The sequence below is a fragment of the Rana temporaria genome, chromosome 4 (genome assembly GCF_905171775.1).
Source record: "Rana temporaria chromosome 4, aRanTem1.1, whole genome shotgun sequence".
Lineage (NCBI taxonomy): Eukaryota > Metazoa > Chordata > Amphibia > Anura > Ranidae > Rana > Rana temporaria.
In genome coordinates this window covers 201,685,141-201,710,865 of record NC_053492.1, presented here as the reverse complement: position 1 = coordinate 201,710,865, position 25,725 = coordinate 201,685,141, and the positions used below count along the sequence as shown (strand labels likewise).

General features: G+C 44.8%; 1 protein-coding gene and 1 pseudogene across 8 annotated transcripts in view; one reads left to right on the top strand and one right to left on the bottom strand.

The window, feature by feature from the left end:
- The window catches only part of DIS3L2 (DIS3 like 3'-5' exoribonuclease 2), a 727,039-nt gene that overhangs the window by 62,610 nt on the left and 638,704 nt on the right, over positions 1–25,725 (top strand). For all 8 annotated transcript variants that reach the window (XM_040349688.1, XM_040349693.1, XM_040349695.1 and 5 more), the window contains one exon: positions 11,585–11,743. In XM_040349688.1, coding sequence (XP_040205622.1) covers positions 11,585–11,743 — 159 coding nt within the window. The remainder of the gene's footprint in view (positions 1–11,584; positions 11,744–25,725) is intronic.
- LOC120938751 lies at positions 18,619–18,724 on the bottom strand (annotated as a pseudogene).

The window sequence follows — 25,725 nt, the reverse complement described above, 5'->3', positions numbered from 1 at the left end:
TCCAGTGTGGGGCAGATAAGGGGTTATCAGTGAGTACCCTAAAGGGTCAGGTCTCGGCCCTTAGTGTATATCTAGAAAGACCTCTGGCCGCAGATCCTTGGATTATTAGGTTCTTTAAGGCTTTGTCCAGACAGAAGCCTTCTCAGGGACTCCCCTTCCCCAAGTGGGATCTTTCGTTAGTCTTACAGGTGCTAACAGGTTTGCCTTTTGAACCATTAGACAAATGTTTAAGAGATTTAATGTTAACAGTCTTTTTAGTTGCAGTGACCACTCCCAGGAGAGTCAGCGAGTTGGAAGCCCTGTCCATACGACCTCCTTTTTGCGTTATTTTCCCGGATCGGGTTGTTTTTAAAACCGATCCGGCCTTTCTGCCTAAAGTTGCTTCTAAGTTTCATAGAAGCCAGGAGGTTGTATTGCCTTCGTTTTGTTCCAATCCCTCAGGTGAGAAGGAATTCAGGTTTAGTACACTAGATGTCAGGAGATGCATCCTACAGTACTTGGAGCTGACTCAAGTTTTAGGAAGTCAGACTCTTTGTTTGTTTTGTTTTCCGGGGCCAGAAAGGGACAGAAAGCGTCTCGACGCACTATTGCTAGATGGCTTAGATTAGTTATTGGGCAGGCTTATTCCTTGACTGGTAGGGAAGTCCCTACAGGAATAAAGGCACACTCTACTCGAGCAGTAGCTGCTTCTCAGGCTGAAAGGGCTGGAGCGACACCTGATCAAATATGCAGAGCCGCAACTTGGTCCAGCTACGCCACCTTCGTCAAACACTATAGAGTAGACTTGGTGTCAGCAGGCGAACAAGCCTTTGGGAGAAAAGTCTTGCAAGCCGTGGTCCCACCCTAATTGTAAGTACTCGATTATCTTCTCTATTGTGGCTGTCCTGAAAGACGGATAGGGAAAAATGGAGTTACACTTACCGGTAACGTCCTTTCCAGTAGTCTTTCAGGACAGCCCTGGTTACCCACCCGAAGATTGGAGTGATTGTCTTTAGTCCAGGAACATAGTATGACATTGGTGTTTAATTATGGATTACTAACATGTCTCCCCAGCGGACCGGAGGTGCTCGTAAAAAAACTGAGGTCTGGCAAGGGGAGGAGAGAATTTGAAGGCTGTGCAGTGTTTCCTACAGGAAGAGGAGGAGCCTATCTCTATTGTGGCTGTCCTGAAAGACTACTGGAAAGGACGTTACCGGTAAGTGGAACTCCATTTTTTTTTTTTTACTATTTTTTTTTTTTTTTTTTTTTTTTTTTTCCAGGTCAAGAGCTCTGACCCCAAAAAATGTCCTTTTGTGTAGGACAAATATGGTAGAGAATTGGAAGAAGGCATTATGCAGCACCTGCATATCATCTTTAGTTCAGGAGGAATCGGCCTCTGTACGTGAAGAGTTGATGGCCTCTGTAAAGAAGGAACCGTTTGCCACGGTTCAAACTTTTCGTGACTCTTTAGTTACCCCGGCTGGCTCTCAGGCCTCCACTTCAGTCCTCCCAGGGGTCGGTGACCATACCAGCGGTAGAACCTTTAGCTGAAGAATCTGTCACCAGGGAAGGACAGTCCCAGATGCCTCTCGGTGAGGATTCAAAAGGACTCTGAGGTTGGCAGCTTCTCCTTCCTGGTTTAAATTATCCCTAGAGGAGGTAGATGACTGTCTCATGTCACGTTAGGCCTAAGTGAGGTGAAAAAGGAGTTGAGTTTACATGACCGCATGTATGCGGGTCTAAGTGAGCCCAAGGGTTGGACATTTCCGGTCCATCCGGTCATTTCTGATGCTATAACCAGAGAATGGCAGGATCCAGAGAAAAAAAACTTTTTTCTCAAAAGGCGTTTCCCTTTTTTGAAGAAGGTCCCTCTGCAGTGTGGAATAAAGTCCCTAAACTGGATGCGGCCTTCTTTCAGGTCCACTGATCTGTCTTTTTGAAGACATGGGGGTCCTAAAAGACCCGATGGATCCCTTATTAAAAAGATCTTGGCAATCTTTTTTAATTTAAAACCTGCTATGGCCACAACGTGTGTAGCTAGAAACGTAGAATTTTGGACTAACCAGCTGAAAGCCCATATAGTGGCACTCACCTAAACAGGAATTTTTTGATTCTTTTTCCACTCTATCCTCTGCAGTTGCTTACATAACATCTTGATTGCTGAAGCATTTGCTGGCAAGGTCAGCAGCCTTGACTTAACACTGCAAGAAGAGCATTGTGGTTAAAGACCTGGCCAGGTGATGCAGCTTCAAAAAAACAAGCTTTGCGGGATTCCTTTTTTAGGGGACTTCTTTTTTGGCCTGATCTAGAGAATATCCTAGACCGGACAGCTGATAGGAAAAAATCCTTCCCAGTAAAGAAGAAACAACCTGTTTTTTTTTCGACCTCCAAAAGGCTCAAGAAAGACGACAAACACGAAGGAGGCAGGAGGAATTGGGCCGCACAGAAGGCCAAAGGGAAAGGTGGAATCCTTTTCCATCCTCCTACGCAAGCTGAGAAATCCCAATGACTCAGCCGTGCGGGTAGGCGCAAGACTGCAAAAGTTCCTTTCGTAGTGGTCAGTGGTAACGTCCAATCAGTACATCAAGACCACCCTTGCCCAGGGTTATGTCATAAGAGTTCTCAGATGCCTCCAAGCAGGTTTTTGATAACAAACACCCCAAAAGACCCAGAAAAATCCCTGGCCATGAAGTCCTCTTTAAAAGAGCTGATGCAACAGGGTGTGGTGGTACAAGTACCTCCAGAGGAACAGCAACTGGGGTTCTATTCACTTTTTCCTGATAAAGAAACCTACAGGAAAATTTAGAATGATCCTAAACTTGAAGCCTTTAAACAAATCTGTCAAATACAGAAAGTTCAAGATGGATTCAATCTTTTCGGTAAAGAATCCTATTGACGCCAGACTGTTATATGGCGTCAATAGATTTTAGGGACGCAGATAAGGGTCTGGCAATCAGTACTTTGAAAGTACAAGTGTCTGCCTTGTCAGTGTTTCTGGAAAGATCCGTGGCCTCAGAACCGCTAGTGGCTAGGTTCATCAAAACCCTTACTAGGTCTAGACCGGTTCAGATGAAAGTTTTTCCGAAATGGAATCTCTCGGTAGTTCTACAATCCCTGGCAGGAAGGCCATTTGAACCTTTAAAAGATGCATCTCTTAGATCTTTAAAAACGTTGTTCCTGGTCGCTATCACGTCAGTGCGCAGAATCGGTGAATTGCATGCCCTGTCAATAAGGGAACCTTATTTTTTTCTTTTCAGATAGAATTGTTCTGAGAACAGATCCAAAATGTTTGCCTAAGGTAGCGTCAACAGGGAATCGCTCCCAGGATATTGTGCTTCCTACCTTCTGTGCGAATCCCTCAGGGGAGAGAAACTTTTTTTCATATGTTGGATGTAAGAAAGGCTTTGTTATGCTACTTGGAAATAACAAAACTTCAGACGCACAGATTCATTATTTGTTCTTTTTGGAGGCGACAAAGGTTGCCAAGCTTCAAAAGTTACCTTGGCCAGATGGTTAAAGTTATCTATTCCGGAGGCCTACTCTGATGCAGACATTGTGCCACCAGTAGGAATCTGTGCTCATTCAACTAGAGCTCTTGCGACCACATGGGCAGAGCGAGCTGGTGCCACCCTTGAGCAGACAGGTCCTACAGGCTGTTGTCCTGCCCTAAGGTGGTAAGTCCCTGTTATCCTCTCAAGGTGCTGTCCTGAAAGACGGCTTGGGAAAATTCAAGTTATACTTACCTGTAACTTGTTTTCCAGAAGTCTTTTAGGGCAGCGACGACCCACCCTAGTGTTCTTATATGCTGTGACTAACGTATATGTTTGTGTTCCAGCCGGAGGTTTCTCTGAGACAACTGAGGTATGCTAGGGAGGTACCTCCCTTTAAAGATCTGGAGGAAGAAGGTGTTTCCTGTGGTTGTGGGTGGAGTCACTATCTCTCAAGGTGCTGTCCTGAAAGACTTCTGGAAAACAAGTTACCGGTAAGTCTAATTTGAATTTTTTTTTTTTGGTTTAGACTTTACAAGCGTCCATACACATAGTATACATCTGAAGGTGCGCAAAGAGCATGTTCAAGCATCAACTTGGTACATTTAGCCTGCCTGCACATGGTTTGAATCTTGGCTGGTTCCTGGCGAACTAGCCAAGATTTGAACAGTCTGACTGGCCAAACTCCCACGTTTGTAATGCATCCCAGATTTGTTAATTGTGACCCAGAAAAGGAAGTTGTCTGTCCCTTTAGCGAATAGGGACAAGTTGTTGGTTAATAAATACATGGACATTGATGGTAATTAATCGGCCTTGATACTAAAAATCTGCAACCATGCCTGTGGGCACATCCTTTCAAGGCAAGACAACACAAAAACAGAACTTCACTAGTACCCATTTTAAAATGTACGTCTTTAGTTTCCTCAGGATACTGCAATCTTCCAATGCAGTATCCCCCTGTTTGCATAGTTGATCTAGTACAGTCGCTCTCAACCTTTCTAGTGCTGTGAAAGCGAAATGCTATACTAAAGCTGGGTTGGGACTTTATATGAGGCCATACCTAGTATGGACCTCCATCCCCGATATATTGAGAGAAAAAACTGGGTTTGGGACTTTATATGAAGCACACTGCTAAATTCAATGGATAAACTGATGTATAAATATTTATTGAGTTACAAAGCGGTATAGCAGACACATGATAAAAGTCAATAGATAAAATAGTTATGAGTCTCAACACGTAAGGTCTGGACAGTGCAAAATAATACCTAATATTTACAGTAATACATACATGGTAATGTATCGCAATGATAGGTTACACTGAATGTTGACAGACAATGCATTGTTGCAAAGTTTTCATCTCATGGTAATAATGTCATAATCATAGATTTAATGTCTGGAAACCGATTCTGTAATGGTAGCGAAGTCAACAAAATAACAATAATAGCTGAACCATTGAAATAATATAAAGGTACACATGATAGACCTATACTGTGACATCTCATTGTGAAGAAGCTCTACACGTTTCGTGGCTTGTACCACTCATCAGGAGCAGGAATAAAGTATAGGGATGTCTATAATAGAAAAAATAGCCAAAATTATATATTGGTAATAAATAACCTAATGGTAGCATCTAATATGTATTATGCATAAAAGAAAGAGGGGGAGCAGGAAGATCCCAAACACTCTTACCTATTTTGTAGCATGGTAAAATAATAGATTGGGTAGGTTGGTATAAATGGTAAAAGACGGCTATGGGCGATATCCTCCCCGGGAACTGAGGCGGCTGACACCAGGGACACGGCAGCAGAACCAAGAGACAGTAATAGGGGTAGTAAGGTAACCAAGCATCAGCTGAGCTATGTGTAGAGATCGTAATTATAAAGTTAGATCAAATTCCCAAGATTATCTGTGGAAATAAGAATGTAAATAAAATAATAAGTGACAGCTGATGGGATGAACAGCAGTAAAGTGGAGAGAGAGGAAGTACAGAAAGTGAAGAACCAAAAACAAAAACCGTGAACATGTGGTGTAGCAAACACCAGGGTATAGTGTATAAGTGTAGGAATAGGTAATATAAATAAGGTAAGTACCTGCTGGGGTGCCTAATTGACATAATCCAGCAGGAAGCAAACATAGCGTGTAGGTGTCATAGGCGATAATCTAAAGTGTGAGGACAGTACAGAGGGGTGTTATAAGGTAGCTGTGGACCAATGACGGCCGTCAACACCACACAGCGTCACGGGGAGAAAGGGGCGGCGTCACACGCTCGGCATTTGGCGCCAAAACCTCCCTTGACTGGGACGCAGATAAATAAGAATGGGAGCGTCGTGGCGTCATCTGACGACGTACGCTGGCCATACAAGCGTGGTGTCGACCCGCAATGACTGCCCGTCCCGCCCCTCCGAGGAGGAGAGGGGGAGGTTTCGGAACGGGTCACAGTTCCCGGGAATTATGAAGGCAAGCCCAGCCTATGCTGGCAGATCTGTTCACTGTAGAATAAGAGAAAACATGGGCTATTAAATGGGTCACAGTGGTAATAAGGCGTATATATGGCAATTGAGCAGTGTGCTTCCATCCCCGATATTATGAAAGCGAAATGCTATACTAAAGCTGGGTTGGGACTTTATATGAGGCCATACCTAGTATGGACCTCCATCCCCGATAGATTGAGAGAAAAAACTGGGTTTGGGACTTTATATGAAGCACACTGCTAAATTCAATGGATAAACTGATGTATAAATATTTATTGAGTTACAAAGGGGTATAGCAGACACATGATAAAAGTCAATAGTGCGTCTTTTACCATTTATACCAACCTACCCAATCTCTTATTATTTTACCATGCTACAAATAGGTAAGGGTGTTTGGGATCTTCCTGCTCCCCCTCTTTCTTTTATGCATAATACATATTAGATGCTACCATTATGTTATTTATTACCAATATATAATTTTGGCTATTTTTTCTATTGGACATCCCTATACTTTATTCCTGCTCCTGATGAGTGGTACAAGCCACGAAACGCGTAGAGCTTCTTCACAATGAGATGTCACAATATAGGTCTATCATGTGTACCTTTATATTTCAATGGTTCAGCTATTATTGTTTTGTTGACTTCGCTACCATTACAGAATCGGTTTCCAGACATTAAATCTATGATTATGACATTACCATGAGATGAAAACTTTGCAACAATGTATTGTCTGTCGACATTCAGTGTAACCCATCATTGCGATACATTACCATGTATGCTTTACTGTAAATATTAGGTATTATTTTGCACTGTCCAGACCTTGCGTGTTGAGACTCATAACTTTTTTTATCTATTGACTTTTATCATGTGTCTGCTATACCCCTTTGTAACTCAATAAATATGTATACATCAGTTTATCCATTGAATTTAGCAGTGTGCTTCATATAAAGTCCCAAACCCAGTTTTTTCTTTCTAGTGCTGTGACCTCTTGATAAAATTTCCCAAGTTGTGGGGACCCCTAACAGTAAAATTATTTTCATAGCTTGGGTTGTCGGCACCCAAGGCAAGACAAGTAATTTGCGCCCTCTAACCCACAAACATTTAGCGCTCCCTGAGTCCCTTCCACTCGTACAGTATTAAAATGAATAAAACCCTAATGGTACATTTAAGGATGTACCACTCTCTTGTTTTATCTCTCTATTCTATTTTTTTTTTTCCATCTCTAGCCCTCTTTCTTCTTTCTCTTAATCTTTCTTTTTCTTTGTTCCTCCCCCGCTTTTCCTCTCCCTTTTCATGTATTCTCTTTTTTTCCTTGGTGGGGGGGGGGGGGGGAAGGGATGAGTAACAGTGCTGGCGGAAGACGGTAAAAGTGGTGTGGGCTTCAGGAACAGCCCAGGATTTGGTGACCCCTGGCAAATCATCATTTGACCCACAGGTTGAGAACCACTGATTTAGTAGGTTTTAAAGCCACCCTGTGGTAAGGGATTCTCTTGCCACAACACAGATGGTTATCAACACTGTCAAAGTCAATTTGAGGTATGGCTTTCTGAAGTATCACTTATTTATTGTAACAGCCGAGGAAACATACAAAGTCTCGTAGCTCCTTGAATGGTACAGTAGGTAAGTGTTCGGTGCACTCTTTTGAAAAGGACTTCTGCTCTGGTGGATCATTCCAGGATTTCCAGTCAAGTAAAGAGACCAACTGGTTCAGTGTTGGGTCCTTTTTTTTTACTTATTATATTTATAAATGATATGGGGTCTGGAATTTAAAAGTACCATTTCAGTCTTTGCAGATAACACCAAGCTATGCAGTGTCCATACAGGGTCTCTAAAACAAGCCAACATCAATGCAGTGTTTAATTGGGCAACTACAGTATCTCACAAGGGTACACCCACACATTCTTTGTAGAAAAAATAATTTGTATGACACTTTCCTACTATGTATAGTGAGTGTACAGCTTGTATAACAGTGTAAATTTGCTGTTCCATCAAAATAATTGAACACAGCCATTAATGTCTTAACCGCTGGCAACAAAAGTGAGTACACCCTTAGATGAAAATGTCCAAATTGGGTCCAATTAGCCATTTTTCCCTCCCTGGTGTCATGTGACTTGGTAGTGTTACAAGGTCTTGTGTAAATGGGGAGCAGGTGTGTTAAATTTGCTCTTGAAGTTCAACATGCACCTTGTGGCAAATAACTCCTGAGGATTCTAAAAGAATTGTTTTGTTTCTGTACATAAAGATGGTCATAAGAATGCCAAGACTTTGAAACTGAGCTGCAGCACCGTGGCCAAGACCATACAGCGGTTTAACAGGACAGGTTCCTCCAAGAACATACCTTGCCATGGTCAACCAAAGAAGTGGAGTGCATGTGCTCAGCGTCATATCCAGCGGTTGCCTTTGGGAAATGGACGTATGAGTGCTGCCGGCATTGCTCGAGAAATTGAAGGGGTGGTCAGCCTGTCAGTGCGAAGACCATACAGTGCACACTGCATCAAATTTAGTCTGTATGGCTGTTGTCCCAGAAGGAAGCCTCTTCTAAAAATGATGCACAAGAGAGCCTGTAAACTGTTTGATGCAGACTAAGGACATGGGTTACTGGAACCATATCCTTTGGTCTGATGAGACAAAGATGAACTTATTTAAGTCAGATGGTGTCAAGCGTGTGTGATGGCAACCAGGTGAGGAGTACAAAGACAAGTGTCTTGCCTACAGTCAAGCATAGTGGTTGGAGTGTCATGGTCTGGGGCTGCATGAGTGCTGCTGGCACTGGGGAGCTACTGTTCATTGAGGGAACCATGAATGCCAACATGTACTGTAACATACTGAAGCAGAGCATGGTCCCATCCCTTCAGAGACTGGGCTGCAGGGCAGTATTCCAGCATAATGACCCCAAACACCTCCAAGACTACCACTGCCTTGCTAAAGAAGCTGAGGGTAAAGGTGATGGACTGGCCAAGCATGTCACCAGAACAAATCGGGAAGGGGAGGTTGGGGATCCAGACTGGTAATTGAAGGCCGAACCCGTGGAGGGCCCTGAACATCCCGCACCGCCAGGTAGTGCGGGACCGACGGCCCTGCACCCCGGTGAGGGTGGATATGGTCACATCAGTCCCCATCAGCCGGTCACCCACTAAAACAAGGGAGAGGACCTCGGGGGGCACAGACAACAGCACAATAGGGGAGGAAATCGGCAGCGTCAGTGGGGGGGGGGTTTGGGTGCTGCCAGGGATTAACGGCCCAGGGCCTACTTGCGTGCATCTCCCACACCGCTCTCTGACGACGTCTGCCTCTCTGCTGGCGAGGGAGTACCGGGCCGCGGAATGTAGAAATTCCTGATCTGCCTGTCACTCGCGGGAGCAGCTGCATCCAAACGGGTACTGGTATCTGGTCCGCTTCCATAAATTGGAACAACTCAGGAAGGTTGGCGGCGGTCTGTAAGGTGAAGGCCCTTCTTCCTGCGAGGGGGTAACCCCATCTGTAAGTGAAGCCTTTATGTTTAGCAAGGTCTAGGAGGGGTCGTAGGAGGTCCCTTTGTTTCAAAGTTTCCCTGGAGAGGTCCGATAGGATCTTGATCTGGGAGCCCTTTGCCTCTTCTCCATAGTCCCATGTGCGGCGCAGGATGGCTTCCTTCTGTGGAGACGGCAGACCACGTCTCGCGGCCTGCTCGGATCTGCAGATCTAGGGCCCTGTGCGTTCTGTCTAGCAGCACATCCGCCTCCCAGGTCCTCCAGAATCATGCGGAAAATGTCCCTCACCGTCTCCTCCATATCTCCTATCCCTGTATCCTCCGGGATGCCACGGAGCCGCAGGTCATTACGGCGGCTCCGGTCTTCAATGTCGTCCTGGTGGAACCGGAGTGCCACTGCCGTGTCTCGGTGTTGATCGTGGGATTGCTCCAAAGCGAGCACCCGACCCTCCAGAGATGTGACCGCTGACTCTTTTTTTTTTTTTTTTTTTTTTTTTTTTTTGCCTGCGGGTGTCCCTTTTTGTAGCTGCTCTCGTCCTGGTGTTTTATTTTATTTTTTTATTCAGGTTCACAGCCCCACTCAGCCATGTCCAGACCACGCCCCCTCAAGGGGGCACTCTTTACGCCTAGCGGAAAAGATTTAATCTCACAAATACAGAAAGGTTTCTTCACAGTAAGGGCTGTGAAAATGTGGAATCGACTCCCTCGAGCTGGTTCTAGCAAGCTCGGTAGATTTGGAAAAGAAAAGATCAGTAGCGCAACCTAAAAATGTGTGATCTACAAATAGTTGAGAACCAGAAAGGTGTATCGCATACAAATGATTCTGAAACAAAGTAATACGGCGACACTCACAAAATGAGTGAAAAGTTAATTGATCATTATAACCAAAAAGTTGAATGATAATCAATATGTCACCAAGTCCATTATGACTGTGAAAACATATGATTGTATAAAGTTGATCACCTCAATCTTTGCGACTTCTTGCTATATTGGATCCCCTGCACTGTATATTTGTTTTTTTACCGTATGGACTGAAACAATTCACAATATATTCAGTCATAATAGACTTCGTGACATATTCAACTTTTTGGTTGTAATGATCAATTAACTTTTCACTCATTTTGTGAGTGTCACAGTATTTCTTTGTTTCAGAATCATTTTTATGTGATACACCTTCCTAGTTCTCAATTATATGTATATCACATTTTTAGGTTGCGCTATTGATCTTTTCTTTTTCAAACACGTATGAGCTTTATTCAGGCTAATTGGCAGCACCTACGTTTTCTAGTGAAAACTTAACCCTTCACCATTTTTCCTCATTTGAGAGTTTAATTCACTTTTATATATTAATATAATTTTTCAATTGTTGGGGGGCAGCGCGGATTCTTTACCCTTTACACAAGCTCTAGATATTGGTCACTTTGGTCAAATTTCATTTTGGTAGTTCTGCATTTCTTAAGCATGTCCAAACTGTTGGGGCGTGGGCAAAGGGAAATGGCTGCTGTGGCTTGCCTTCATACTCCTTGATGTGTGGACTTCTATCTCTTCTCCATTGGCTGCCAACATGTGCTGTGTATCTGGTGCTTCCCCCCCCCCCTTCTCTGGTCTCCTGCTGCCCTAAGTTGTGATTTGTTCTGCAATGATACTGCTGCATAGAGCCAGACTAATGTGGCAGGGCTTGAGGGGTGGGAAGGCTGTTGCCAGCAGCGGTCGCAGCAGCTTCAGTGCTGAGGCTGGGCCTGTGCTAGGTGTCAGAGCTCAATGTTGGTGTTTCTCTGCTATCACAGCCTGGCCATGTCCTTTTCTTTTATTTCTGCTGAAGAGTGAAGGTTTGCCTGGTGAATGACTTGCCGTGTAATGTGTTAAAGCTAAACTCCAGTGTCAAACTGGAGTATCCAGCAACAGAGCAACTCCCCCTTTATGATATGCCTCAATGTTAAAATTGCTAACTTCAGCTTACTTTCTAAATATTCTTTTTAATCTTAAGGAATGGTATTGCTTGCATTATTCAATTTTTCCACATTTTATAGCTCGCATATATCTTGCTGTATGATTTCTTGATTGCCCCAAACCCCCCCATTGTGTAGCAACTTTTGTCTTGGGGCTCTGTTTTCTACTATGAACATTGCATTATTTCGGAGTGTTTTTTTTATATTTCTTGTAATATGTAATTTCAGGTGGTGATAAGCAAGGAGTTGCTAGAATCAGAAACCAGTCTGAAAGCACCAGTTCACCACCAAGTGTTGATAGGAAAGGACAGCTTCCGGAGTCCCTCAGTGAAAACATGTACAACAGGCAGTCAGGAACTCGGCCTGTGCAGACTGGGACAACAAGAGGTATTTAAATAGACAAGTGCTCATCGTTTCATTTTGAATAGTTGAGAGATTAACGCTGGTAATTGATATGTGTTATTGAATTATGGAAATGTTAATGGAGTAGTCCATGATATTGCTACGCTGAAATTATTTGCATATTAGATATAACCAGTTGCGACCCCACATTTTAAAATCTGCAGAATAAATCTACAGGATAAATGGGTGTACTAAAGTTAAACCTTTTGGTTTGTTTTTGCTATATTGATGCTAACAGTGGATCTGTGTTACTATAAATACCCATAGATATTAAAGTTTGAATAAAGGCAAAACCTTTTTAGCTTTGGATACAGTGGAGTGGGATTGGAACCCCTGTCAGTTTATTTTCTGTGTCCCCATTAGAGAATTGCCCTCTATTTGTCCTGCTTACCATTATCATTTGTTGGTCCAAACGGATATTGGTTCGGAACTGTCAATTATTAATTTGTCAGTTATCCTAACGGAGGATGAGCTCCAGGTATTGCAACTGGGGCTCACCTTCTGCCCGGACTCTAACCTGGACAAGTTCAGTTTCATCAAAGATATTCATCTATTTGCCCGGAGACTTATGTATAAAGTTTTATTTGACAAGCCTTTTGACTCGGATAACAGATGCCAAGCTGACCCTAATGATGGGGCTGTGGAACAGCAGGCCTTGATGGATCTACAGGAGCTTTGGGAGGAGGGCCACGCTTCCGATGACAAGGCCGTTTTGGATGCCCCACCGGCCTTGTCGATCGCGGGCGTGACCCCCCCCCCCCCCCCCATACAGTCCTTTAAACCGAAATCAAGGAATTTTCCTTTTTTGAACAGTAATCCCAACATCTGGGCGTTTGTGCAGCAAGTATCCCAAAATATCGAAAAGCGCAAATTCCGATCCCCCATGGCTTCTAATTCAACTCCAACTCAAATTGAAGCAATTAACTTGTTACAGACAAACCCACATATAATAATTAAGCCAGCAGATAAAGGGGGCAACCGCGTTATGAATGTGGACCAGTACGAATCTATGTGCACTAAAATCCTGCAGAACTCTGATTGGTATAGACCAGGGATCTTCAAACTACGGCCCTCCAGCTGTTGCGGAACTACAAGTCCCATGAGGCATTGTAAAACTCTGCCATTCACAAAAATTACTAGGCATGATGGGAATTGTAGTTCCTGAACAACTGGACGGCCATAGTTTGAGGACCCCTGGTATAGATCCATTTCAAAAACCATGCTCAAGCATTTCTATACAAAATTTCGAGGTATCATTTCAAGGGCCCTTTTTCAAGGTACCGTAGACAAGGATACATGGAAATTTCTGAATACTAAAGATCCAAGAATACCCACTTTCTATGCCCTACCCAAAACCCACATCTTTAATAGATCCACCAGGTCGACCTATTATTTCAGGATGTGCCAGCTTGACTGAAAATGCAAGCTCTCTAAGGCCCCATGCACACGAGACGCTGCTAAACTCGAGTTCAGAGGCATTTGGGCATTTTTTTCAACTGCCCCTGAACACATTTAATGTTATCCTATGTGTCCATGCACACAATCACGTTTTTTGGCGTTTCAAAGCAGTTGGGTTTAGGGCCGTTTTTCCAAACCCAAAATTTTGGGTTCAGAAGGCGTTTTGCCGCGATTTCGTCTATAGGCGTTTTTTAAAGGTGACCTATTTTTTTACATTAGAAATCTCAAAAATGATAGCAAATGATGAAAAAACATAAAAAAAACATAAAAAATGTAATTGCTTGTATTGCATTGTGGACAATCCACAACTTGTGGCAGGTGACGTGGCCAGTGGACAATCCACAACTTGTGGCAGGTGACGTGGCCAGGTGAAGTGGCAGGTGACGTGGCAAGTGGACAACCCACAACTTGTGGTAGGTGACGTGGTCAGGTCACGTGGCCAGTGGACAATCCACAACTTGTGGCCAGGTGACGTGGCCAGGTGACGTGGCCAGGTGACGTGGCCAGGTGACGTGGCCAGGTGACGTGGCCAGGTGACGTGGCCAGTGGACAATCCACAACTTGCGGCAGGTGACGTGGCCAGGTGACGTGGCCAGTGGACAATCCACAACTTGCGGCAGGTGACGTGGCCAGGTGACGTGGCCAGTGGACAATCCACAACTTGCGGCAGGTGACGTGGCCAGGTGACGTGGCCAGTGGACAATCCACAACTTGTGGCAGGTGGGGTGGCCAGGTGATGTGGCCAGGTGACGTGGCCAATCCACAACTTGTGGCAGGTGACGTGGCCAGTTGACGTGGCAGGTGGCGTGGCTAGGTGACGTAGCCAGTGGACAATCCACAACTTGTGGCAGGTGATGTGGCCAGGTGATTTGGCAAGTGCATAATCCACTTGTGGCAGGTGACGTGGCAAGTGGACAATCCACAACTTGTGGCAGGTGACGTGGCCAGTTGATGTGGCAGGTGACGTGGCCAGTGGACAATCCACAACTTGTGGCAGGTGACGTGGCCAGGTGACGTGGCAGGTGATGTGGCCAGGTGACATGGCAGGTGACGTGGCCAGGTGACGTGGCCAGTGGACAATCCACAACTTGTGGCCAGGTGACGTGGCCAGGTGACGTGGCAGGTGACGTGGCCAGGTGACGTGGCCAGTGGACAATCCACAACTTGTGGCAGGTGACGTGGCCAGTTGACGTGGCAGGTGACGTGGCCAGTGGACAATCCACAACTTGTGGCAGGTGACGTGGCAGGTGACATAGCCAGGTGACGTGGCCAGTGGACAATCCACAGCTTGTGGCAGGTGGCGTGGCCAGGTGACGTGGCAAGTGGACAATTCACAACTTGGCAGGTGACGTAGCCAGTTGATGTGGCAGGTGATGTGGCCAGTGGCCAATCCACAACTTGTGGCAGGTGACGTGGCCAGGTGACGTGGCAGGTGACGTGGCCAGGTGACATGGCAAGTGGACAATCCACAACTTGTGGCAGGTGACGTGGCCAGGTGACATGGCAGGTGGCGTGGCCAGTGGACAATCCACAACTTGTGGCAGGTGACGTGGCCAGGTGACGTGGCAGGTGACATAGCCAGGTGACGTGGCCAGTGGACAATCCACAATTTGTGGCAGGTGGCGTGGCCAGTGGACAATCCACAACTTGTGGCAGGTGGCGTGGCCAGGTGATGTGGCAAGTGGACAATTCACAACTTGGCAGGTGACGTGGCCAGTTGATGTGGCAGGTGACGTGGCCAGTGGACAATCCACAACTTGTGGCAGGTGACGTGGCCAGGTGACATGGCCAGGTGACATGGCAGGTGACATAGCCAGGTGACGTGGCCAGTGGACAATCCACAGCTTGTGGCAGGTGGCGTGGCCAGGTGACGTGGCAAGTGGACAATTCACAACTTGGCAGGTGACGTGGCCAGTTGATGTGGCAGGTGATGTGGCCAGTGGCCAATCCACAACTTGTGGCAGGTGATGTGGCCAGGTGACGTGGCAGGTGACGTGGCCAGGTGACATGGCAAGTGGACAATCCACAACTTGTGGCCAGGTGACATGGCAGGTGGCGTGGCCAGTGGACAATCCACAACTTGTGGCAGGTGACGTGGCCAGGTGACGTGGCAGGTGACATAGCCAGGTGACGTGGCCAGTGGACAATCCACAATTTGTGGCAGGTGGCGTGGCCAGTTGACGTGGCGTGGACAATCCACAACTTGTGCCAGGTGACGTGGCCAGGTGACGTGGCCAGGTGACGTGGCCAGGTGACGTGGCCAGGTGACGTGGCCAGTGGACAATCCACAACTTGTGGCAGGTGGCGTGGCCAGGTGATGTGGCAAGTGGACAATTCACAACTTGGCAGGTGACGTGGCCAGTTGATGTGGCAGGTGACGTGGCCAGTGGACAATCCACAACTTGTGGCAGGTGATGTGGCCAGGTGACGTGGCAAGTGACACGCTAAATACACATACACTGCTGCTCTCGTCTCACAAAATAGCTGAAATGGTTAAATAATGTTTTTTGAGCTTAGGGAGGGTCTTATGATGTTTCTTAACCAAATGCTTATAAATGAAAACGCGGTAAAACGCTGCGAAATTCGCGGCAAAAACTGGCGTTTTAAACGCCGGTTTTTGCGTTTGAAAACTTGTGTTTAGATGAGTTTGCATTTGCTTCTCGTGTGCATGAGGCCTAATAGATGGCTATTTATCTCCTCGTGTTACATCTTTAAGTTCCTATGTGAAGGATACTATTGACCTATTAAAAACCTTGGAAGGTATTACCCTTCCTGATAATACCATATTGGTAGCGTTAGACATTGAAAGTTTATATAACTCAATACTGCACAAAAAGGTTTAGAGGTAATCTAGTTTTCTGATTGAAAGAGGCCCTTAAATATAATACCTTCATTATGGATCTCCTGAGATACATTCTTGAACACAACGTTTTTCTATTCTGTTCCTCCCACTACCTCCAGGTACAGGGGGTTGCGATGGGGACCAAGTGTGCCCCATCGTATGGCAACCTGTACCTGGGGGGGGGGGAGCGGAGCCTTTTCTCAAGAGACTATCTTGCCCCATATTTGGACAAGATCGGCGATGTACTTCTATGCTGGACTGGCAGTGAATCACAGCTGCAGGAGTTTATCAAGCTCATTTCTAAAAATGTATTCAATCTAAAATTTACGATGGAACACAGCAGAACACAGATCCATTTCTTGGATCTAACTGTGTCCATCGACGAACAGGGACAAATCTATTCATCATTATACAGAAAGCCTACTGCAGGTAACACTGTCTTACACGCTAGTAGTGCCCATCCAGAGCCCCTATTGAAGAGTATCCCTTATAGCCAATATCTAGGTCCAAGACGAAACTGCAGCCATGATGATGATTTTCAAAAAAATTCAAGAGATCTATACCACAGATTAAAAATTTAGAGGTTATAGTCATAAATGTTTAAAACAAGCTTATAATAGAGTTAAACCCCAAAAAAGGAGCTCTCTTTTTTTTTTTTTTTTCTACTAAAAATCGTAAAAAAACTGATGCAGTTCGTATCATCACTCGATATTCGAACCAACATAATGAGATGAGAGACATTCTTAAACAATTTTGGCCTCTATTGTGTGCAGATCCCACTATAAATATGTAAAAAACTATCCGGAGATCACGTACCGTAGGGTACCCTCACTTAAAGACAGTTTGGTACATAGTCGCCACAATATAATTTCCTCCACAAAAACCATCTCAAGGGGGGGCACTTCACCTTGTGGTCACTGTGACATATGTGCCTTCGGTCCGAGATCAGTGATTCACACTATATCTCAGATATGGAAGAAGGGGAGAACACAAGCTCCTCTGATGGGGATTCCGTATCAGTGGGGGAGGCGGTTAACCCCAAGTTTTTTTTTTCCAGCAGAGGATAGTGATGAACTTTTAAAATCAATTTATGCCTCCGCAAATCCAATCTGTGCAGGATAGAATGTATAGGGGTCTTCAGGTGCGGAAGTCAAGGACTTTCCTGGTTCACCAGTCACTTAAAGATATGATTCTTTCAGAATGGAAAGAACCCGAAAGGAGGGTGTTCCAGTCTTAAAGGGACAAAATATTTCCTTTTTCAATCTAAAAAAGAAGAGACTTTCTTTAAATGTCCTAAGCTAGCTGCCCCAATGTCACAGGTTTCTAAAAAGTCAGACCTGTCCTTTGAAGACTCAGGGGTCCTTAAAGAGCAAATGGTAGAAAGGCAGACTCTTTGCTTCGTAAGGCCTGGGATGCTTCAGCTTTGTCCCTGTGTCCAGCTGTAGCGTCCACCTGTGTGGTTAGGAATTTTTTACCTTATTTTGAAAAACCTATGGCGTGTGAACAAACCCAAAAAACTCCACCCGGTGCAGAAAAAATATGCACACACAGACATTCAGACGGGTGCAACGTCAACTGGTCCTCCTGTGAATAAGGACCCAAACCCTGATCTCCGGGGCGTTGGGCTCCAGACGGGGACTGAGTGTACTGTGGTCCGAGCAACCAAAGCCGACACAGACCCAACTTCCTTCGAGGGACTGCCGAAACAGAGCCCTCCCAGTACTAGGTGGGGCTCCCCCAAAGGGAGACCCCATGAGAGCAGGTGAACTAAGCCAGAAGGCCATGTCCACCCACTCCCAAGACATTCAGGGCTGGCCCAAGGACCGGCACCCTAATAGTCACACAGTGAACAAATAACGTGCACAAACAAAGACAAAAACGTGACAAAACATAGGCAATGAATAAAATAAACTGGGGGGAAAGGGATAGTGGAGAGGAGAGTGAAATGAGTGGTCATTGTGGTGTAAAATGACCAGGCCCTCCGGCCAGGAATAAAAAAATTCCTCCGATCCTAGCCAAAAGGCCCGGCCCAGGAGGAGGCAGGTGCTAAAAAAAAAAACGTGTTGCTGGTGCTGTGACCATGGTATCTTTAAATCAAAGTGACCCTCACTAACAGTGATTCTCAGATACCCCTGGGCTGCCACTCCAGGGGCACATGCGCCATAGGCTTTTTGTTCCAAATCCAACCCCCCGACCGGCCAGTGCAGCCCTCCACGCTGCCAGCTAGAGAGCCCTTCAAGGTTTTCTTGGGGAGAACTGCCGCTCCATTTAGCAGCCTCCTTCCAGACCCTCCGTCAACCTGGCGGATTTGCATGGTCCTACCCCGACCCATCACAGGGCAGCACCAGCTCTTCCTACCGGTTCGCCGACAGGGATAGCACTTACACCAGCCAGAAGGCCGGACTAGAATTCGGTGAAGACCAGACCAAGTGCAGCCACCCATCCTCACCAGGAGCACCCTTCCAGATGGCTCAGACGCAACCATAGGCTGGCCCCCAGTATCTGTCGGGCAGCTCGGTGTAGTCCCTGATGAAACCATCCTTCCAGGTGCAATGACGTCATTGGATTGCATCCACCCTCCCCCTTAGGAGGTGCTTCAGCGCTCCTCTGACAATTGATAAGAAAAGATACTACACCTGATCTTGGCCAAAAGGCAGAGAAGCGATGGTGACGGGCGGTGACGCATAGCCGTGAGTGAGACATCCACCACCAAAGGGGCTAGGCATTTGGATGTATGGGTTCAGAGTCTGGATGATCTCCTTTCATCCGACACCCCCAAAGTGGAGATTAGGGAGTCCCTCCCACTCATTGCAAAATCGGTAGCCTTCTTGGCTGATGCATCCTCTGTGAAAGCTGCAGCTAGGTCTTCTGCTCTCATTAATTCAGCCAGGCGAGCGATCTGGCTTAAGTCTTACGAGGGGGACCTTATCTCCAAGAACAAGCTCTGCGGCATTCCCTTTGAAGGCAAGCTCTTCGGTTCCTCGGTGGAGGTCCTAGCTCGTTCCTCTGAGAAGAGTAAATGGTTCCCTTAAAAGAGAAGTTACAAAAAAGTATTTTCGCTGTTTCCAGAACAAAGTTAATTGTGGAATCAACAGGCGAAGAAAGTGGTCTTTTATCAAAGAAGCAAAAGAAGGGGACTCTGCTCATTCAGCCCCTTCCAAAAATCCCTAGTGACTGCACTCGAGGGGGAGTGGATGTATCGTAATGGAGTGAGCAGGCTTCAGCTGTGAGTGTAGCGGTAACACACGCACCCGCCAGGAGCTCGTCGCTGCTAGCCCTGTCCATGCAAAGGCAGGGGAAGAGGCACAAGCCCAGGAGCATCGTCTAAAACATGGCACACATATCCTACCTGCTACATGACTGGAAGAAAGGACCCGGCGGCTTAGTGAGGGAGGACAGAGTGGTGCCTTGATCTGTGAAGCATTGCCTGAAGTATCTGCAGTGGCACAGGCGATCTCCTCAAGTGTGGACAGCAGGTTGGCTTGGTAGGCGAGGGAAACCCGGACACCAGTGACATTTACAGCAACATGGCTTAAAGCACAGAAGATATCCAGCGGACCTCCTCAAAGACCCCTAAGACGGTGGACCCTGACATACAGGTATGCCTGATGAATACACATGATTTGCATCCGGGTCAGGAAGGAGAAGATATCAGAAAGCTGTTTCAACTTATACAGGCACTACCAACTAGGAAAGACCTACAAGAGCTTATGGTTAATATCACGGGTACACTAAGAGGGGAGATTAAGGAGGTCCAAACCCAGGTAGGACGAGTGGACGACAGACTGAGTAAAGTTGAAAATTTGCAAAATGTATCGGATCTGCGTTAAGTCATTGGAAGATAAGGTACAAATGCAGACTCAACAGTTAACCAAGTTACATTTGCAATCAGAAGAAAACGAAAATAGGAGCAGGAGAAATAATATCCGCATCAAAGGGATACCAGGGCAAATTGAAGGTCTAGAATTAAGAAATACTGTGCAGGACATTTTGATTTAATAAAATCCTCCAGAGACCCAGATTGAAATAAACCGTGTGCATAAAGCCCCCACTGTGAGCAACCGTACCCAGACTAGGGAATATAATGTGTAATGTGTTAAAGGGTTAATACTATCTTTCCTTTAGGAGAAAAGGGGAAATAAGTTAACTTTATTGATAATAGAGTAGGGATATGAGGGGGAGGTATGGGGTTCTAAAGGAATTAAATGTAACTAAGATATATAATGGTAATAAGATGTATAAGGGTAAAATCTTCTAGGAAAATGGTTGGGGAAACTTCAAGAAAAAAAAAACAGGAAAACAAAAAGGGGAAAAAGAGGGGATGGCTATAAAGGGAGAATGGGTGCACTGAGTGAGAGGCCTCTACTCTCCATTTGCGTATAACCACTTCCCCTAATTGAAACGCCTCTCCTCCTTAGGGAGGGAAGTCTGAGACGTTATTTCTATTTTTTCATACTCCGTACGTGTAACGGGCAATTCCACATATAGGTGGAAACCCCATACACGTCGGAATAAGCTTTCTCTCTGGGGTCACAGGAGAGCACCGGACCTCGGAAAGAATTGGTACTTTTTTTTTTTCTCCTTCACCTCCCTCTGCTCCTCCACCCCCTCTCGCTCTGGAGTAGATCTGTATAAATTGTTTGGAAGAACGTACTTTTTTCTCCTTGTATACGGGCAGGCTGTAGGGGACAGAAATCTGATATTTAGAAGAAATTGTGTTTGGCTTTCTCTATCCTGAGTAAGGGGTAGCTTTTGGAGGCAGGATGACTAAAATTACCTTGACATCTTATAATGTGAGGGGCCTAAATACACCAGAAAAATGCAGCAAGTTGCATATGGAATTGGGGAGAATTAAATCGCATATATTTCTCCAAGAGACGCATTTAAAAAAAAAATCCAAAGTTGTGAGCTTATAGATATCCTACTGTGTATCATAGTCCATTACCGACATCGCATGCAAAGGGGGTGGCGCTCATGATATCAAGTCAGATACTATGGAAAGAAATAGACAGTTACTGATGAGGATGGGCGGTTGATTGTAAAGGGTCTAATATACGATCAAAAAGTTACCCTAGTGAATATAGATCTGCCTAATGAGGGTCAAGTAGCATCCTTGGAGACGTATACAGATATAATACATCAAAATAAGGAGGGGTTCTTGTTGATAGGGACAGAATTAAATATGGCATTGGATCCAACGCTAGACGTCTCAAAGGGAACCTCCCATCTGCCGTGTGTCAACTGCAAAAGGCAAAGAGACTGCTTCAGGAGCTACAAGTAAGATAGCTGGAGAACTTTCCATGTGTACGACGGAGATTACACTTTTTATTCGGCTAAATATAAAACCTACTCCAGGATAGATTATGTTTTTGTATCTGTGTCAGTGCATAGTGGAGACATCCATAGGATAATTTACGATATCGGATCACACACCGTCTAACTGTATTGTCGAATGGGGTGAACCTACAACTCGAGAGTGGCAGTGGAGGATCAATGAAACACTGTTAAAAGAGCCAGTGTGTGAGCTACGAATAGCACAGGAATTGGAGATGTTTTTCTCAACAAATAAATCAGGGGAAGTATCCCCAACATGTATATGGAAAGCGCATAAATTATATAAAGATAGATATATCAGAGGAATACTGATATCAATAGGAACACGTAGAAAATGTCAACAGGGGGCCAAATTAGAATCTTTGCTTAAAGCGGGGGTTCACCCAAAAATCAATTTTTAACATTACATTCAGCCGAGTTGTCCTAATGACAATCGGCTGTGTTCCCCCCCCCCCCCCCCCCCCCCCCCCCCGTACATACCTTATTTTCACCGCCGCTTCCGGGTATGTCTCCTCCGGGACTGGGCATTCCTATCTGACAGGCTTCCGACCGTCTCATACTACACTTCACGAGTTGCCGAAAGAAGCCGAACGTCGGTGCGGCTCTATACGGTGCCTGCGCACTGACGTTCGGCTTCTTTCGGCAACTCGTGATGCGTAGTATGCGACGGTCGGAAGCCTGTCAATCAGATGGGAACGCCCAGTCCCGCAGAAGACATACCCGGAAGCGGCGGTGAAAATAAGGTATGTACGAAAAAAACAGCCGATTGTCGTTGGGACAACTCGACTGATTGTAATGTTAAAAATTGATTTTTTGGGGGTAAACCTCCACTTTAAGGAGATTAGGAGGCTAGAGATGTTGCATAAGAAATCACAGGCCTGCCAGTATGAGGAAGAACTAACTCTTCTACGAGAGGAATTGAATGCCGTGTTAACAGAAAAAGCTAAAGCATCAATGACCTGGTGTAGACAAGCTTTTCATGAATATGGAAATAAACCGAGCAGGATATTGGCTAACGCATTAAAAGTGACGAAGACACAATTATATCGAACGTATTAAAATGCAGGGGGGATGTTTTGGTGAATTCATCACAGATTGCGGAGGCTTTCCAAGACTACTATGTGGGCCTATATCAGTTGGGGGCCCAAGATCAATATCCCAGGGTATGTAATGAAGAGGAGATTAGGAAATATATAGCAGACTCGGAAATGCCTAGATTGACAGATAAAGAAGCAGAAGACCTTGATGGCCCAATCACTGTTAAGGAATTTTTGGATGCCCTCAAAACATTAAAGCCAGGTAAAGCCCCCGGACCAGATGGGTATACTTTGTTATACTACAAAACTTTTGCAGAAACATTGGCACCAAGGTTTGTGGAGGCTTTCAATTCAATACGAGAAGGTCAAGAGCTATCGGTAGAAACTTTGATGGCTCACACAGCAGTCATACCTAAGGAGGGGAAAGACCCAGCCCAATGTTCTAGTTATCCTCCAATTTCATTGTTAAATGTGGACTTAAAGATTTTCACAAATACTTTCAACTAGACTACTACCGTATATAACCACTTTAATACAGGCGGATCAGGTAGGGTTTACCCCTGAGAGGGAAGGCAGGAAAAAACATGCAAAGGGTTATAAGTGCTATATATTCCCAACATTACCGTAAACCCCTAGTCTTAATATCTACAGATGCAGAAAAAGCATTTGACAGGGTAGACTGGTCATTCCTGAGAGCTACTATGCAACATATAGGGTTGAGAAGGGGGATGCAGAATTGGGTCATGAGTTTATACTCTCCCAAAGCCAGAGTCGGGATAAATGGGGTATTATCAGTCTTTCTCTATTTGTAATGGAACACGACAGGGATGTCCATTATCACCGATTACCTTTTAGCCTGACACTGGAACCATTTTTAAGGACTATAAGGGCTAACCCAGACATTAAGGGTATTAAGTTAAACGGAAAGGAGCATAAACTAGCAGCATTTGCAGATGACCTTATGTTTTTTGTAACCCTACCTGCACTATCTCTCCCGCCATTACTATCTGAGATGGGCAAGTATGGGAGACTGTCCAATTTTAAAGTGAATTATAATAAGTCAGAAGCAATGGGTCTGGAGATTAATATAGCTTTGCAACAGCAGCTACACACCTTCTTTGCGTTTTTAAATGGACAGACTCCCACATAGGATATCTGGGCACAAAAATACCAAGACAACTAAATAGGATATTGGAACTTTAATTTTATCCCTCTGGCACGACAGATTAAATTAGATCTACAGAAGTGGGATAAGAAAGTGTTCACATGGTTTTGGTAGAATCAACATCATAAAAATGAATGTAATGCCAAGATTGCTTTATCTATTGCAGACTTTACCTATTAAAATCCCTCTGGGATATCTGAGAGCAAGATTTGAAAAGTTTATATGGGTGGTAAAATCTGCTAGAATCCGTAGAGATATTTTGGTTTTACCAAAAGAAAAGAGTGGGATTCCCAGACCCGGAGGGTTATTATGAAGCAATACATTTAACAAGAGTGTTGGAATGGTGTACATCTCAAAGAGACAATCCATGGGTACACATGGAACAAGCAATCTCAATCCTACCGTTTATAAGGGCTAATCTGGCTCACTAATATGGCCGTACCGCAGGCAGTGAAGAAACATCCGACGCTGGGTGCGACTATTGGATCGGATAAAAACACTAGTTAAAAGGTCGACTCTCCTGAGCCCGATTATTCCAATTGTGGGTAACCCAATGTTTGAACCCGGATTAAAAGATAGAAGTTTCAGCAATTTAAACAGGGTAAAAGTATACTTATACACTTCACAGTGGATAATCGGGTAATGACGGGTGAGGAGATTGATCGGGAGTTCTGTGAAATTTTGGATCCATTTAGGAGAATGCAGTTAAAAGCATTTCTTAGATCACTCTCTAAGCAAGCAAGAGAAGTTGCTATACCCTCTAAATTTGAAGAGCCATGTCTAAAGGGAGAGTCGGTGAGACATGCAATATAGTTGCTATATGCCATGGTGACGGAAATGAAAGCCCTGCAGAATCTGGGCTTTATACAAGTATGGCAGAGGGAGTTGGATCACTTTCTCCAAAGGACAAAAAAATAAGCTATATTCAGGTTTACCCATAAGGCATCTACAGCAACCAAATATCAAGAAGGAGTTATAAGATATTGAGTAGGTGGTACAGAACTCCAGAAGTATTGAACCGAATATACCCACAGGTATCCAACCTTTGTTGGAGCTGTCAAGGCACTGTTGGTACTATGACACATTTTCTGGGATTGCCCGGGAATGAGACTTCTGGAAAATGGTCTTAGAAACGGTGGAAGATGTAATAGATGTGTCCCTGGGAGATAATCCTGCGGCTATTTTGTTGCTGGAAATCCCCATTTTGATAGAAAAGTAGAAGGATTCACTATTGAGACACTTACTTACAACAGCAAAATTATGTATTCCAGCTCTATGGAAATCCAATATATCTCCAACTAGAGCCCAGTGAATGACGAGATTAATAGAATTCCAACAAATGGAAAATCTCACTAGGAGTATGAAGGAACAGGAGGATAAATAGACAGATTTGGGCTCAGTTTATTGCGTTTGGGGAGCGAGGGGGGTATGAGGGAAGAGGAAGTTTTTTTTTTTTTTTTTATGTTACTAGCTATGACTAAGCATTGTATAACTATGTGAAACGCGTCGGTTATATTATCCCACCATTTGCTGTTTCTCTGTGCAGTGTTTTTTACTGGATTAAAGGCTTTTATTTTTTACACTTATCGTAGTGCGGCTGTCCATACCTTTTTGCTTCTATTTATGCTTTGTGCGTTGCCTGCACCCATTGGATCTCTGAGTTCAAACTCACCACCGAAGTGCACTCATCTGTAGCGGTGGTCTCTTTCCCCTAGGAGGGAAGAGGGATGGGGAGGAAGGGGAAATTTTATATATTTTTTTTCCTTTTTTCTTTCTATCTTGCTTTACTTATTATTCTGTTCTAAGATTAAACCGGTATAGTCTGGTTTAGTTGTATTTCTTGGGGGAAGGGGTTAATTGGGGTGGGTTGTAGGTGGATAGGAATGTGACAAGGATAAGAATAGTCCAAAACAGGACAGAGCGTAAATGCGATAAAGGAGTAATCATGGGTTAGGAGAATTTGGTTTTGTTTTGGTAAAACACAATTAAGGTAAAATAAAAATATTTGAGTTAAGTATGTAGATCTGTTAAATAAGATATTGCACCTGAAAAGCTGTATTTTTGAATATTCTTGTGAAAAAAAAAAACATATAAAGAATTGAGATTTCCAACAATTCCTTTATCCTTCAAA